At 41.4% G+C, this 17,096-nt stretch overlaps 1 protein-coding gene across 13 annotated transcripts in view; it reads left to right on the top strand.

The window, feature by feature from the left end:
• The window catches only part of MBTD1 (mbt domain containing 1), a 124,996-nt gene that overhangs the window by 102,189 nt on the left and 5,711 nt on the right, over positions 1 to 17,096 (top strand). For 6 of the 13 annotated variants that reach the window (XM_053304126.1, XM_053304130.1, XM_053304129.1 and 3 more), the window contains one exon: positions 8,666 to 8,857. The exons of 3 other annotated variants lie outside the window; for them this stretch is intronic. In XM_053304126.1, the coding sequence (XP_053160101.1) occupies positions 8,666 to 8,857 (192 nt within the window). Of the gene's footprint in view, positions 1 to 8,665; positions 8,858 to 14,620; positions 15,133 to 17,096 lie in introns of those variants that run through there. 4 more of the 13 variants (XR_008318062.1, XM_053304128.1, XM_053304127.1 and 1 more) reach the window with 4 other exon arrangements.

The raw sequence follows: 17,096 nt of genomic DNA, 5'->3' as shown, positions 1-17,096 counted from the left end.
TTTATCTCACTTCCATAACTGAAGTTGCAAAAATAGCCTTATTTTTAAATTGGGCTGAACATAGATACTTATTATCTATTGGAAGATATTGGCAGTCTTTTTAATCTCTCTGGAAAAATACAGCTTGGCTTTGAGTGTATCAAGCAGCAAAATTTTGAAGGCTTAATAAAGTGGTGGTGTCCATCAGAAGACGTAAAGAATTTGCTTATAAATCTCTTTTGAACTAGCAATCAGATGGGTAGACACTCATAATTCAGGGAGTGCCTTGGCTATTAAAGTAGAACCAATACAAAAATCTTATATAACTGTTATTCTTATTTTTCTATAAAATTTCAGAAGTTGCAAACCAAGGCCCTTGGATTAATAAAGAACTGTAGCTTCTCTTTTGAACACTTAAACTGTAAAGGAAATCTCAGTGTCTTAGTATGGTGGCCTGGCTTGCTGCGGGGATCTGACAATTATTCAGGTATGTGTGATCTTTGAGGTGATCCAGGATGATTCCCAACATGGGTTATGTGCCTGTGCAGTAGCCATCAGAGGAGGATTTCACAGCTCTCCAAAGTGCTCTGTAGCTCTACCTTTGGTGCACAAGGCGTGCTTGGTATTTTGAGGCAGAGCAGCATTTGCTCAGTTCCTTGTCAACCACCAGTACATGCACCCCACTGAAGGTTTGCTTCTCTTTCGAACTTGGTTCTGAGGAAGAGAAAAGGTTTGTTTCGATCACTTTGGCTTTTGACTCAGACTGTTTTAAGGTTTCTTCGTTGGTTAGTGGTTTTTTTGCCTAATTGACTCAGAAAACCTTCCAGAAGTGTACTTCATCTGGCAATACTCTCCCGTCATCCGATAGACACAAATGATGTCTCTTGAGCTTAGAGTACCACAATGTTCATACATATAGCATCTGTCTTTCCTTCTCTAAGCAGACTTGAAAAAGTAGGGAGTTATGACTGAGGGCTGCCTTGTATGAAACTGCTTTGCACCCCCCTACTCACATGCTGTGTTCTCTTAGCAACGGCCCCATCAGTATTGACCTACCATCGACATGTCCAGTAGATGTCAGTGTCTTAAACTGTTAACAGAGAGAGTCTCCTATACCAAACATCATGAATCGGAGCACTCTAAAGAGGTTTTTAAGAAGCCGTGTGAACCTTCTATGGACGGTCACCATAAACACCAGAAAAAGCGGAAACACCAAGAGGATGACTTAGCATTCTGTTCAGCTTCCAAGCATTGTAAGACCTCCTCTTTAACATGGGCATTGATGTCATGCACATTGATGCTGGAGTCTGCTCATCAATCGAGATTGACGACTATTGAAGGCAAAACCCATCCATCAACTACTCCGTTGTCCTCCTGATCACTTTTGTCAGGCATGGTTCTGGCAGCTATAACTTCTCAAGCTCAACACCACACTCCCTCTCCTGTGGTCCAACACATCACACCAACTGCATCGAGATCTTTGCCCTCTTCCTTGACGGAGTTACTATAATTTCTGAAGAACTTCCCTTGACTTTGGCACTGTTGTCAGCACAGGCATAGACCCCGGTGTCAATACTGGCACAACCTTTGGTACTGTTGATGATGCCTTTGTTGACTTCAGTGTCGACACTGATGGTAACTGTGACATCAACTCAACCTTTGACTTTGGGTTGCCCTTCACTGGTGCCTTTGAAGTTTTCTACTGCTTCAGCAGTATTGCCTCACAATACACAATACATTTTTAAATGTTGGCTCAGTTAATTTTAGTTTCTGCTCAGGCTGAATCAGGAAGGCCCCACTCTGAATGTACGTGCACAAACACTGCCTTGATGCTGCCACTCAGAACAAAACTCATTCCACATAAAGATGAAAAAAATTAGAAGGAACACTGTGCTCCAGTATTGACTGTTTCCCATGGTTCTTGCCTCTACATCCCACATGATGCAGAGCTCTGCTATGGTGATCTATTTCGGGATGGATTTCCCTACAATTCTCTAAGGAGGAGATCAAGTCTTACCGCGTGCAAGTAATGTAAATGGCCAGAGTTCTGGGACTGGAGCTAAAGTCCACAACTCACAAAGTCGAAGAACCTGTATATGACTTGGTCATCCTTCTCTGTGACTTAACTAGCAGCACTCCCCATGCTGCCAGTTCGAATCAACTCAACTAAGTCAGCTTGGGAAGCCCCTACAGCCACCACCTCCACTTCTAAATGTCTGGGGGGAAACTAGAGTTCAGGACGATGACCGCCCCTTCCTTTTCAAACACTCACCCCCGAACGTCTTAGTAGTGGACTGCACCATTGGAAGGAAATTGGGAAGAAGCATTCTGCTCTTGCTAGAAAAAGGGGGAAGAAAATTGAATGTCTTGAGGTGCAGGTTCTTGCCTCGCAATTAAAATACAAATTACATGACCTGTATTCCATCTGGGATCACTGAAGAAGGACATGAAAGGTGCTCCAGAGCCCTTGCATACTACGATGACGAAGAAGAATACTTATATACCACTCTTCAACAAAATTCTCAAAGTGGTTTACATAGAAAAATAAATACATAAATAAGATGGTCCCGTGTCCCCAAAGGGTGCACAATCTAAAAAGAAACATAAGGTAAGCACCAGCAACAGCCACTGGAGGGATGCTGTGCTGGGGTTAGATAGGGCCAGTTGTTCTCCCCCTGCTAGAGGGAGATTAGACTCAGCAGACTTAGGCAATTCAAATGGTCTTACGTTTAGTGGCATCCTGTACAGCCCCAGTAAGGTATACCTGTCTCCAGATGAGACGCCTCCAACATGGTTTCTGACAGCGTTCAGGCTGAATATAGGCAGCCTATCCATGTGGTTAGTCCTCCCACAATCAGTGCTCAAATCACTTGGCTGGTGGACTCTCCCAGAGAAACTCCTAGAAGGGGCTCCCTTTCAACTTCCCACAACCATGATAATGATCTCGACTGAGGTGTCTGTCAGGCTGGGGAGCTCATTGCACAGGTTTTCACGCTCAGGGCCTGTGGAGTTCTCATCAATATGTTCTCCATATCAACTTTATGGAGCTTCTTGTGGCTTTCCTGGCTCTCAAAGACTTTCTGCAACTAATTATCAAACTGTTCAACTCACCCTGGACAACACTATAGCAATTGCCTATATCAGTTCATTGGAGGCTAACAGTATCCAGGTAGCTTTGCAATTTAGCAGTCTGACTTTGGGACTGATCCTCCCTTCAGCACTCCACATAAAGGGGTCAGACAACTCCCTAAGCAGGTAGACTGACATTCTGCATCAACACAGCGGGAGCTCAGTCTGGAAGTTCTCTCCAACTTGTTTTGCCAGTGGGGGTCACCAGGGGTGGATCTCTTCACCCCTTAGAGCAACAGGAAGTGAGAACAATATTGCTCCCAGGCTTCAGTGGAACACAACTGCCTAGGGGATGCCTTCCAGGTTCCATGGAAGGGTCACAACTCTTCGCACTGTTTCCGCTGCTTTCAAGAGTCCTGAGCAAGATACTAGACAACAAAATGGTCTGCGTCATACTCACCCCATGGTGGCTGAGGCAACTGTGGTTTTCCCCTCCTCTGTCTGTCCCAGGGAAACATCTTCACCTGCTTCAATGCCACAATTTCTGTCTCAAAGAGGGTGTCATGTATTCCACCACAGTCTACCAACTCAAAACCTGATTACTTGGAAGCTTATCTTCTGAATAGGATATTGTTGAAGGAGAGGAAAGCATCCACCAGGAACACAACTGGAAGTGCTTGGCCACTTATGCTGGAATCAAGGGATTTTATCCTTTCAGATCTACTATTAAACAAGTTCTGTTCTATCTCACTTCACTAAAACAATCCAGCCTAATTCTTCTGTTAAGGTGCATATGACTGCTCTCTCGGCAGTTCACGCTGGGTGGGACTCAAAGACTCTCTTCTCTCATCCCAACATAAAAATGTTCCTTAGGGGCCTAAACCTTTTCCCTCCCTTCTGGAAACCCATAGAACCGTGGAGTCTCCCCCTGGTTGTTTCTATGTTAACATAGTTAGCACTTGAACCTTTAGCATTTACGTCTCTGAAATTGCTTACCCTAAGGACCCCCTTTTTAGTAGCCATCACTTTGGCTAGAAGGGTCAGTGAACTCATGGCATTGCAGATAAACTCGCCTTACATGAAATATTTCCCAGACAAGGGGCTCTTGAGAGTGGATCCTTCCTTTACTCCAAAAGTAGTGTCTGATTTTCATATCAACCAAGACATAGTTCTGCTGTTCATCTTTATGTGAACCCATCCACTCCTCTGGAACTTTCTCTCCACTCCATGGATATCTCCTTGGCTTTCTTTTTGTGTATGGACAGAACTAAGGATTTTTGGAAGTCTTGTAGAATTTTTGTTGCCTTTTAAAAGCAGGAATAACGGTAGACCCATTTCCAGGCAAAGAAACTCAAACTGGCTGGTGGAACTAATCTTTCTTTGCTCTAAGCAACAGGGAGTCAAATCTCCAACTGCCATCAGAGTCTGTTCCACCAGGGCCATGGCAGCCTCCTCAGTGCATATGTCTGGGATCAGTATGGGTGACATTGGCAGTGAACCACCTGGTCCTTGAACATGCCATTCATAAAGCATTAAACTATAGACATCCGGTTAGTGGCCGTGGCTAACTTTGGGTGGGCTGTTCTAGAGAAGGTGCTTTAAGTAACATCTTTGCATGCTCCCTCGTTTCATCAGTGAGCTCACTAAACACCCATGTTGGGAAGGATCCTGGATCACCTGAAAGATAAACAGATTGCTTCCCTGTAACAGGTGACTTTTGGGTGAACATGGATCATTCACAACACCCACCTGGCCTCTCAGTTACTCGGATGTTACTCTTCAGGTCTACTTATTGTTGTTCAAGAACTGAGCAAATAGTATTCTGACACCAAAAATACCAAGCACTTTTTGCATGCAAAAGGCAGAGCTACAGCGCACTGTGGGGAGCTGTGAAATTTTTCTGTGGAGGCTACTGTGCAGGTGCATTACCCATGTTGTAAATGATCTTGGATCACCGAAAGATCACCTGTTACAGATAAGCAATCTGTTTATACTTCCATAGTACTTTGCTAGAGTCTGTAATGGATGTAGCAACTGCATCAGGATTTCAAAATAATAGTTTCCAAAACTGAGGTGTGTTTGTGTGTGCGTTTAATGAATAGTCCTTGGTAATAGTGAAGAGATTCATTATCTGTCCCTCTCTATTTCAAACAAAGTGTAATATATCTAACTTTGTTCTGCAAACTTAGCTTCTTCTATAATACTTTTCAAACATTAATCCCCTCCCCCAAAAAAGAACACTGCAGATTAAATTATCATCTGTGTAAGTTTTACAGAGAACAGCCGTATAGTTAGTTTGAAGAGAATTGCAACACCCGTCTGCTTTCTTTATAAGAAAATATGGCTAGTCCATTAGTCTTGTTATGGAAACAAAATATGTGTGTCTCTCTTAACAGAAGAACAGACTAAAGTTCCTACTTCAGTTGACTCGGTACCTAAATTATTAGTTTCAGTGGTTGACATCCTAACGAAGCGCACTTATAAGTAGGGTGTGTGGGCATGCAGTGGCACCCTTTGGACAACTTCTCCAGTTGTTCTGCGTTCACGCTGTTGTGCAAGAAGGCTAAGAGTCCAGAGTGGTGCATGTGCTCCAGAAGTGCTTAGTAAGTTCGTAAACATGTGTCAGAGAGTCAGTGACATGTTTCCAATTTTAAGGAGCAGATGCAGCGCTCTGGCCTCTTAGCCCTATTGCACAACAGTACACAGGAGGACAAGGGGAATTGCGCAAGGGATGCTGCTGTGTACTAGCACGCCATTTTGATCAGTCAGGATGTCTTCCATTATGCTTTAAAATTAAATGGACATCAAACTTCTTTCATTAAAGAGTTCAGTCTTACTAGTGTAATTTTAAAGTGCACTTGGTTAACAAGGCCAGTTATAAAGAAAGAAAGAGAGAAAGAGACTGAAATGTTACAAATGGTATTTTGTTTAAAGTAGTTGCAGCAAAATACAATGCACTTCATGTGTGGATAACGCTGACCAAAAAGAACACTAATTGCCAATGATGAAGGCTGTTGCTTATATCTTCCACATCTCTAAAGCGGACAACATGAATCTGTAGTAATCAGTGGGACATACAATGAGAATATTTTGTGTTGCAATGCTATTACCATGTAAGACCTATTGTGATGAAAGAAATGAGGGACTGGAAAAAAAATGGGGGGGGCAGTGGTTTCCCATTATTTTCCGGGGGGGTGGGTTGTGTTTTTTCCAGGCCTCACATCGCTAGTTGTGACCATTGTCAAAGATAGCACTTTCCTGGAAATAGGCCTTTGAATTTTGTCCTTGAGATTCCTCACCCATGTGGCTAAGAAAGCAGAGCTGATCTGTGATCAAGTTTAGGAGGTAATAGTTCCCTGTTTTTCCCTGGTTTTACAATAGCACAGTTACCAATAGTCAGGTTTAAATGGGAAGTGGGGAGAAGGCCCAGTCTAATTCCAGATCAACTCTGACATAACTTCCAGTCAGAGGTGCACCTAGGTAATTTTGGAGCCTGGACCTAAAGGCTTTTGGAGTGTCCCCCCCACCCCCTGAAAATTAGGCATCATCATGCTCTGCCGGGCAACCACACCACCCAGGACAGTACTAAAGAGGATTTGGGGGGCCCCAGGGGCTGTGAAGGCCCTGAACTTCACAGGGGTAAGAGCACCTCTGCTTCCAGTGAGGAGTTGCTTCCTCTTTTACACAGACAAATGGACATGGAGCATTGATATGAGTGTGAGGTGCAATGTGCTAAAACACAATAAATGTCAAGGGGCTGGTTCATGAGTACTCCCAGGTACATGATAGAAGACAAATATTGGAGAACAGCAACAGTGATCTTCTGGACATGTGTGATGCATTCCCTAGCTGAGTGATAACATAATAGAATGATTATTAATATGTGTTAAAATAAAATATGCACACCATAAAAGCAATTGATAAAAGGCCAATGCACTTGGTACCACAAATGATCTTTCATCAGGAAAATCTGTAATTAATAGGTAAACCTTTAGATGCTTTAAATCAATATATGGTTTATAAGGTGCAAGATACCCATAATTTTGTTAGTAATAATAAAAAACATATTCCATTCTCATTAAAGCAACAGAATGAACTAGCAGACCCGGCGCACAGCATCTGTGCCGCTTCCCCCTCACCTTCCACCCCAGTCCATTTCCCATTCCCTCCTCTGCTGTTTCCCCCCCTCTCAGCCCCCATGCCCGCCACAACAGCCCCATTTGCTCCACCAGCCTCCATCTGGCCATTTTCGGGAACCCGCCACCGCCTGCCTAGCCGGGATCTTCTTGGCGGCGCGGCTCAGCTGCCCGCTGCCTCCTCTACACCCCTTTTAGTCTTGCCGCCCATTCCCCTCCTGATCGGCCTCCAACAGACACCTCACCACCCGTTACCCTCCCGCCCCAGGCAATGTTCCTGTTCCTGCCTGTTACTTCCCAAGGCAATGTTTGGAACTGTCGCAGGACCTCACGAGAGTTCCAGTAGGCATCCAGACGTGTCTCGACATCTCCACAGAGTTCTGTACCAGGTTGGCCGTAAGAGAATTAAATATATAGATTCCATGCTATATCTTTACAAAATATTTCTTAGTAGCAACATCTTAACAAGAGGAAAATTTTGGAAGGGCGGTATAAAAATTGAATGAATAAATAAATAAAAGTGAAATGGAAGCTCTTGAATGTTCAGCAATTTCTTTCTGCAGTCCCCTTGACCCCATCCCCACTCAATTCTTGAGGGGTTCCCCAATCCTCTGGAACAGCTTTTCAAGAGACTGATGTGAGGAGGACCACAAAAGCACCTTTGCTGAAGGTGCTTGCGGGAGACAGTGGGCTGTATCTAGATCTTATCAACTCTGCGTTCTGAGTCAAAAAGGGGAAGGGGCTAGCATCCCATAGAGCAAAATGCTCTTCTGCCACCTAATGAAACAGGAATTCTCAGGTAATATTTTTCTCTCCACTCATACAAGAGCTGCTTAGGAAACACAGAACTGTTCTGTGTTCACTTTATTGAATATGAACATACTTGTTTAATGATCTTTGTGTGGCTGTTCCACATGTTTACACCATTAATGGCTAAAGGCTGGTAAAGTATATGCTTGGAAGAAATGTTTGCAGACATCTTGCAGAGCCTCTCTGCTTGGCTAACTAGCAGCCAAGTTGGGATGGCTTTATTGTGACTGGAAATATCATTGACCTCGAAGTTTTACACAAATTATTAAATATCTAAGTGGTTACAGAGGAGTAAAATCAGAAATTAGAATAATATAAAATGAGTTTCCTAATTAAAAAAAAACCCTTACTATTAAAGCATTTCTTAAAATAAGATGATTCACATTTGTAAGAGAGTTGTAAAACTAAGGTGATTATTTAAAATGTGTTGCCATCGGTGGGGGAGATACTTGATGCGTGAGGTTCTGGTAGAATCAAACAGCTGTGCCATCAGTCACCAACCTTACCTTCCAGGAGAATTCCCTTGGCAATAGTCCGAAGTCTGGGCGTACACAGAGTTGCCAGGAGTCAGATGAGCATCATGCTGAGGCCTTTCTCAGTGAGTGATTAGTCTTGAGTTGCTTTAATGCCCTTTGATCTAAGTGTTTACTTTAGTTTGACTTGATGTTTAGAGAGGAAGATACCAGTTGGGAAGAAGCCTGTCAGTTTGTCGAGCGTCCCCATGACAGGTGGGGTACGGAGGAGTTTCTCTGGTGATGAAGAGTTGACTCCTCCTCAGTATCGAACCTTTCCAGCACAGACAGCCCCGGAGGCCTGCCAGCCTCCAAGGACTAGCAGAGAGTTCAGTCCCAGCCTCAAAACAGGTAATGGGTCATGTTAAAAAAAAAAAAAATCATCTTATGGAGGACAAAGTTGATGGGGGACCAAGCATGGTCAGGCATGAAACATGCTGACTCATTGCCGCCCTCACTTTTCATTTAAAATAGAAAGAACATTCATTTTCTCCAGTATATGCATCTGCCCATCTCATTGAATTAATCATAAGTGCTGAATCACTTTCTAAAGCTGCTTCAGAACTTCATGCAAGCATTTTTGATAGCTGTGTATAATGTTGCTATCTTGTGCTGAAATTAAATAAATTCCTTCTCCCTGAAGGAAAAAAAAACTAGAAATGCTTTTAAAAATACATTGAAGCAAAATTAGGGCCAACAAATTGAGGTTAGCAATTAGCTACTTTGCTTGTAGCCTGAACACACCATATTCAAACAGATAATGAATTGATTGCAGTATGCTGAAGCTTTGTGAGGAGGGCAAGCGTGCTTGGCAAATCCTTTAAAAATAAGCTTTTTGTATTCATTTGGTTTTGCAAAAGTGGTCTTAACTTTTTAAATCCAAAAGCAAATTTGAAAATGAGGAAAACAGTCTCACTTTTTTCTCCCGAGATAATCCCTTTTTAAATTTATTAAATGAAAATGCATAATTCTGAGAAATCAAACAGAAGAAAATTATACTTTAAAATGTCTCAAAATGAAGTATTGAGACATCATAATAAAAAGGATTGGACCTCACAAGATTAGTACAAATTGTTTGTTTGTCTTCTTTTTAGATGTTAGAGAATTGGATGGCACTCTATACAGTGTTTAGCATAGCTGGATGCTTACTCTGTTCAAAATATTATTGCACAAATGTATATCCTGCCCTTTATCAAAGGATACCAAGGCAATATATAGAACAATAAAATGAAAATATAATCAAAGTAGAAACAGCAGTAAAACAAGAAGATAGTAGTCAACTACATGCCCCAAACTGCAGAAAGCTATTGCTTATAGTTTAATCCAGGGCTCTCTCTGTGTATGCAGAATCGCCACTACCCATCAGTGCTTCCCTAGTCATTCTAGGGGAAGGCGTAGCTCCACATGAGCAAAGAGATATGAGTTGTGATTTTTTTCCAAAGACTCTTTTTTAAGCCCTTGTTTTGGCTTTAAAATGTGCATTGTTGAACATTAAAATGACTTCTTCGGCTAACATTTGAATTGAGGCTAATCAAAATTTCCTGCTGAAAAGGCCATAGAACAAACATAGGCAATGGGGATATAAGGTAGTTGCCTGACTGCACTTCCCTTCTAACAGATTCCACCTAACACAGAATTCTAGCTAGTTCCTGATGATGGAACCAAATCAGGGCTGCGTAACTTTGGCCCTCCAGCTGTTTTATATTACAGCTCCCATCATCCCCAGCCACAGTCCCCAATCAGGGATGATGAGAGTTGTAGTCCAGCATCTGCAGGGGGGCTGAAGTTGTGCAGTCATGAACTAGATCCAGATTTTTGTGGGAGAGTGGAGAGTAGAAACATTAGTTGGAATCCATTGTGGATTTCATCCTGTTCTAGGAGCTCCATTTGGTATTCAGAGAGTTGACTTTGTTATTATTATTAATTATTATTATTATTATTTTATTTTTATTTTATATCCCGCTCTTCCTCCAAGGAGCCCAGAGCGGTGTACTACATACTTAAGTTTCTCCTCACAACAACCCTGTGAAGTAAGTTAGGCTACATACAATCATGCAGTGATGACATGCGTGCATCGCAGTCCCTAGAGGCCTCTGCACAGGTTCAGCCTGCATGGCATAGAATAGCATAGCATATTCTTCTCCACCCCAACCCCTGCAATCCCTCATAGACATTCAGGCGTATTGCAGGGAGGAACAGTTTATAGTGAAGGAAGGTGTGTGCATAGAGGCAGCTAGACACTGGGGAGCCATGGAGTCTTACAAAGCAACTCAGTTTGGCCACATTGATTTACCCATAAAATTTCTCTGCGCCCAGTTCTTGCTATCTCTATTTCTTGGATAGTTAAAGCTACTGGAGCATGTGCTCATCCTGGCTGGAGTAAGTGAGAATATCTCACACCTTAATGAAATGCATGAAGGAAAACAGGAATAAAAATATTCCTAAAAAGAAGAATGAAGTACCATTTTTCCAGTAAGTAAACTGAAGGCATATGCCCTACTTAAAATACTAATCAGGAAACCTAATCCAGCTCATTCTACATCATCATTTTTCTGTCATTCAAACATCTCTATGGGTGCATTGTTCCGTGGTAATTTATCTTGCTACTTTAAATGCTGATCTTGTTTCCTGGTATATTTATGCTGCTGAATTTGTTTGTATTTAAGATATTAAGAGTGATAAAAATGTGATGCATTTCAGCATGGAAAATGGATAGCCTTTGGGCAATTGTTTTTACAAGAGTGCTTCAAGAATGTGTAATGTCCCCAAACTAGTCCAATTTTCAATCTGTTTATCTTCTCAATGAACATGTATTGTTCTTTGGACTATAGTGGTATCACCTTGCACTGAATTTCCAGAGTGAGGTGGTGGGAACCTTCTGCAGTTCACTGAGTTTGAGGACTAGGAAGAAGTTTTTATGGTCTGCTTCCTTTGGAAAACAAAAGCCGACATTCATCCAAATCACCAAAGCACTAGAGTTAGACTTGATTTTTTAAAGTCTGTCCATTTTGAATCATGCTTTCTCTAATCTACCTAGGGTTGCCTTTGAAAACTATTTGGAAGCTTCAACTAGTCCAGAATGCAGCGGCTCGCCTCCTTATGGGTGGCCATAGATTTGATCGTGTCACACCTTTTTTATGGTTGCTGTACTAGTTGCCTGTTCGCTTCTGGGTCCAATTTAAAATGCTGGTTCTCACCTACAAAACCCTTATGGGCTTAGCACCTGTATATCTCTGGGATCGCCTCTCTCGGCCAGTTGTATCCCATCCTGTGAGGTCTTCTCAGTTGATCCTCCTTAGTGTCCCGGCCCCTGGTGTAGTGTGTGGTTCCTGGGCCCATAAGAGGACGTTCTTTGTGGCCACCCCTCTTCTTTGGAACACCCTCCCCCCACCCCAGATTCATTCAGCCCCATCCTTAGCAGCTTTTAAGGCCCTTCTCAAGACCTACCTTTTTTGCCAGGCTTTTCTCTTTAATTTAAAAAATATATATATTGTTATTGTTCACCACCTAGAGTCTTGGGAGGAGGCAGTATACAAGAAAATTCAATCAATCAATCAAATAAATAATCATTCTGAAGAACCTGTTTCTATGCCACTGAAGCAATTATATTGAAAGAGCAGAAAACAGTGGTTTTTAAAATCTTATTGGGTAGCATCCAGACTAAGTGTGTCATGACTGAGCACCATTGAAATCCAATGAGACAAGTTAGTCATGGCTGACATAAGTACCATTAATTTAAATGGGACTTAGTCTTATAACTAATGTAGTTTGGATAACCTGTTTATAGAAGTTTTACTACATAACAGAAATAAACCAAGCAACAGGGAGGGGGAACAAAAGAGGCATTTAATGGAAGAGATAAAGTAAAACTGTTCCTACCACCAGTACCTTTGGCTAGTTCTTTGAACTGCTTACAGATTCTTAAGTCAGCTTAGAAGTATCACAAGAGCTTCAATACTTGGATTTACATAGAAGAGATCCAACTTCAGTATGTACTTCTGAAAATAGCATTATGGGCTTTACTTTAAGGAAATTAAAGTGGTGGGTGCCATCTTTTACTTTAATAGTATATGTTCATGTTTAAGCCTAATATATTTAAAATGTATTCCAGAAACAAAGAGAAAAATGCAGAGTAACAGGAATGTTTATCCAGAATAGCTGCTATCTTTAAATCTGAAAGACTTACAGGAATGCTCCAATATGCATTTCTAAATTTGCCAAACAATTTAAGCATGGATTTCAGATGGCAACATACCTTATATTTCTCTTCTAAACTATCCTTGTAAAAGGCCTTTTTGTAGTATTAATTAGGAGTGGTCCCCAAGCATGAAGAAAACTTTTATGCCCTTGATACCTGTCAGGTAGACTTGCCCTTTCACATTGCTGTGCGTATTAGATTTATTTGTTTTTAATGTATTACTTAGATTTATAGCCTACCTTTTACTCTGGGGAGTTGAAAGTGACACACATAGGGTTCCCAGCTGGTCTCCCATCTACCACTGACCAGACTCAGATCTGCTTAGGTTCAGCAGGGTTGCTGCTTCATGGCAAATGCAGCTTTTCTTGTAATGATGGTAAGAGAGGCTTTCTTTGCTAAACTCTTATGTGTACTAGTGCACTGTTGTTAAAGGCATTGGTGCTCACTGGATTTGTTAACCCAAACTGCCCATACAGATGTAGATGAAACTGAAGTTAAAAATGTTTTCCTCTAAATGAGATTCAGTTGAGAACGATAACATTTTAATAACTAATAGGACTTAATTATCATGGATGACGTATCCAAGCAGTAATTAACTTTTGTAACTGCATCCAAGTTATTTTCTTCATCTCCCTTTGGGGATAATTTGACTCCAATTGATATCACATTAGTAGAAAGAAAAATATTTCTTTTCTCCTGATACTGTTTTGAGATATCAGTCACTAGTATTTTTATCTTTAAATAAAAAATAGAGAAATAAAGATAGAGTTTGAAGACCAATTGCAGTGCTTATTGTCTCAAAATAGGCCTGTTCTTTTTAAAAATTTCATCCTAGTTACTTCCTTCACTGGAAGGACAAAATTGCTAAACTATGGTGGTGAAATAACTGGTCCTGTTTCCATGTCCTTAACAGTAATGGTCATGAAGATTATGCGTTAGTGCCCTTGATGTCCTGGGCAAACTTGTTGTCTGACAGATGAACTCTTACTTTGTATTCAACCCACCTGAAGTTGTGTGTCTGCCCAGTGTTTAAAGTGGGCAGCACTGTCCACTTAACAACTGATGTGTTTTCCTAAGAGCTTTAGCTTCAAGAGCTTCCCCTGTTGCTCTGTCAGGTGGGATGTAACTGAAAAATCCAAAAGCTAGATGCCCTCGCCCGGAGGGGTCAAATTGCGGCCCTCCAGCTGTTGTTGGCCTACAACTCTCATCATCCCTGGCTACTGGCCATGGTGACTGGATGATGGGAGTTGTAGGCCAACAACAGCTGGAAGACCACAGTTTGACACTCCTGCTCTAGCCCCTGCCAGCACTTTGAAAGGGCACCATCCAGTCAGTTCCATACCCAAAAACTTCTGCTGAGTTTCAAATTAACTTGCAGTTGATATGGAAATGGTTGCTCATTTGTGACCCTAACCCATTGGATGTACAAGCCATATGGTTCCTTGAACTGTGATCCTGAAGTCCAATGGCCTCTTGTCTGGGATACACACAGAATAGAATGAGTCAGGTGAATCACTTAAACCAGATTTACTTAGTTTCCCGCTGAATCCTGTGCCCTTAGTGGGGGGTGATAAAATTATCAGCCATTCATGTTGAGTAGCCTTGTCCTTCCTCTTCTCCTTGTGTGACTTGTGACTTTAAGCAGATTCCTGAACTGGTACACTATAGCCAAGATATGGATTTCACTTATGCAGCCTAGCAGAATGGCAAAAGGACTTAACCAGTTTAGTGCAATTTATTGCTCTGTTAGGAAGCAAAAATAAGAGGCAGGAGGTCTGCTTCAGTCTGAGATGTCAGAGGGAGACACATAGGTGTGTTTAAGAAACACAAGTTTACATTGAATAAATATTAGATTTGCATTCTGTAAAATATGTATAATCACTTTTTAATACTTGAATTTTCTAAATTTTATTTAGCAGAGGAATGTGTGTCAGCAAGGAAGATGATAGAACCATGCTAAAAGAAATCACGTTACCTGTATGGTTTAGTAAGGTTCCAAGTAGCAACAGGTTGTACTTTGAGACTACAATGCAACAAACTCCTTTTGTACTTTTTAAAAAGACATTTATGTCAATGTGTTTAATGCAAGCTGCCATATTGGACTGAAGCAAAGGTAAACTGAACTTACCACCGTGTCATCGAGAGGGCTGCTGCTTCAGAAGTGTACAAGAAAAAACTGTTACAGTGTAATTTGTTTTCTCTCTCTCTCACACACCCTTTCTTTCAGCTAGGGCCTCTGATTATTTCTATTTTTTACTTGATCATCGCTCATTTTGGCTTATTTTGCTATTTATGCTTATTAAACGTCAATGTTTTATTCTGCCACTTTGGACAACTAATTTCAACTTTTTTGTTTCATGTAGCTGTCTATATGTCCATTTGTTTAAAATATACTATAAAACAGAAAAGAGATTATTTTGGAAACTTATCTGAACTATGTTTATTTTCTTGAATCTAAATGTGTTAGATTTGTTGATGGTTTACTGCTGTAGTAATCAATATGAATCACCTTAAGCAGCAGTTCTCTCAACTGGGTCCTGGAGAGTTCAGTTTTATTGTCAAGATATAGATCTTTAGCAAAACCTATATCTACTGAACTGCTTACATTAAATATCCTTATTTGGAGCCTCCTGAAAGCGCTACTCGAATATTGACCAATGTTCTTAGATTTAGTCATCAGTTTAGATTTCTAATCCATCCCCTTAAAATACGGATAAAATTTGATTCCACTTCTAGAAAGCAATATAGCTCTGCATGTCCAAGGAAAGTGAGTTCCACAAGTGTAAGGCAGTTATCAACCACCCTTTGTGTTGTGCCCCCATGGTTAGTGCCTGTGGTTTGGTGTAATCAGAAGGGTACTCTCTGCTCATCTAAAAACCAGCCTACAATTCAGAATTGTGTTGGTGCTGCCTTTGGGGGAGTGTACCACTTTGGACTAGAAGAGGAGTGCATGTTTCACTACTAATCCGTGTGAGAAAACAAATGGGCACATGAAAGAAAAGGCTAAGGTAGAGCCTTGAGCCATTACAGTGCTGCTATTACAGAGGGGAGTATCTAAACATGTCAAGCCAAGAAATTAAACCTGAACTGTGCACTAATCTTGAGTGCTTAGGTATCACAGCATGCACTGATCAAGGAAGGAAAAACCTAAGCACCTTCTCTCTCTGAAATGTTAAACATGCAGACATGATATAGTTGGGGAGGCAGGTGGGAGAGAAGGAGAAGGGCCACTACACCAGGCCTGCAGATTGCATGAACTACTGAGCCAAATGCAGCCCCCAGAGGCTCAATAAACCCTCCACATTTATAAGGCAGCAATAAATCTGGCAAAGAGAAATTCCATTTGGAGGTACTTTCTTAAAAACATATGTCCTGACCAAATAACTGAAAGCCTAGGTGGAAATAGATCTCTGCATGCAGATTACCTTGCTATATTGAATTTCCTACATGCAGAAGGGGGTCTGTGTGCAAACTACAATGCAAAAGCCTTAATGCAGCACCTAGTGCTAGACATGCAGTGATCTGTGCTGGCTCTGTTTCAAGCAGGATACATCAGTCATATATTTGATGAGTATACAAATATATTCCATGGCTGCACATGCAAATTTGGGCATCTGGCCATTGTGTACAAGATACTACTACTACTAGTAGTAGTAGTAGTAATAGTGCTGCTCCGTTCAACATGGATGAGGCCATGACTAGATAGCTACATTTTGGTAATTCCATTTTTAGAAGGTTATCAGAACATTTAGAGAAAATTCAGAAATGGTAACAAGAAAAGGTTTAGAAAAATAAATATGAGGAAAGACTGGGTTTGTTTATAGACTAAGAGAAAGTTGATTAAGGAGGGACCGAAGAAGTCTTTTAAAATACATAAAAGGCAGTCTTTTAGAAAAGAAAATGGGGGCGGTGGGAAGAGTCTGTGATGGGATGATCTTGGTGGCTGATCCCAACTGCATGATTTTGCTCATCAAGTCACAAAGTACCCATCATGAGGTATTGTTTGGCCTGGAGCAAAGGTCCACGAAGCTCAGTATCCTGTCCTAGACCTTTTGCATCTTGGTGGTAACCCTGTCAGAGTGTAGGTAGGTGCTCACATAATTTGAATGTCCCTCTATATAGAACTCCATGTGCATAGAAACAAGAATATCAGGGAGAAGGGTTCTAGCCTATATGCATGTGGGGGTGTTTTTTTGGTATAGAGGAGTAAAGTTGTATGGGAACCTAGCTGCAGCCTGAAGTTATATAGCCTAGACACAGGTTTACCACCTTGGTGCAAAATAAGGCTGTGGACACTTCTCCAATCAATGTTCGTTAAAAGTTTGGATTAAGGAACTTCATTTCCCATCACTAGTTCCCAACTTCTGCTAATCTAGGCTTTTGAATGTTAAA

The sequence above is a fragment of the Hemicordylus capensis genome, chromosome 2 (assembly GCF_027244095.1).
Source record: "Hemicordylus capensis ecotype Gifberg chromosome 2, rHemCap1.1.pri, whole genome shotgun sequence".
NCBI classification, from domain to species: Eukaryota; Metazoa; Chordata; class Lepidosauria; order Squamata; family Cordylidae; genus Hemicordylus; species Hemicordylus capensis.
The sequence above is the reverse complement of the archived record's forward strand: the minus strand, read 5'-3'. Positions and strand labels throughout refer to the sequence as shown.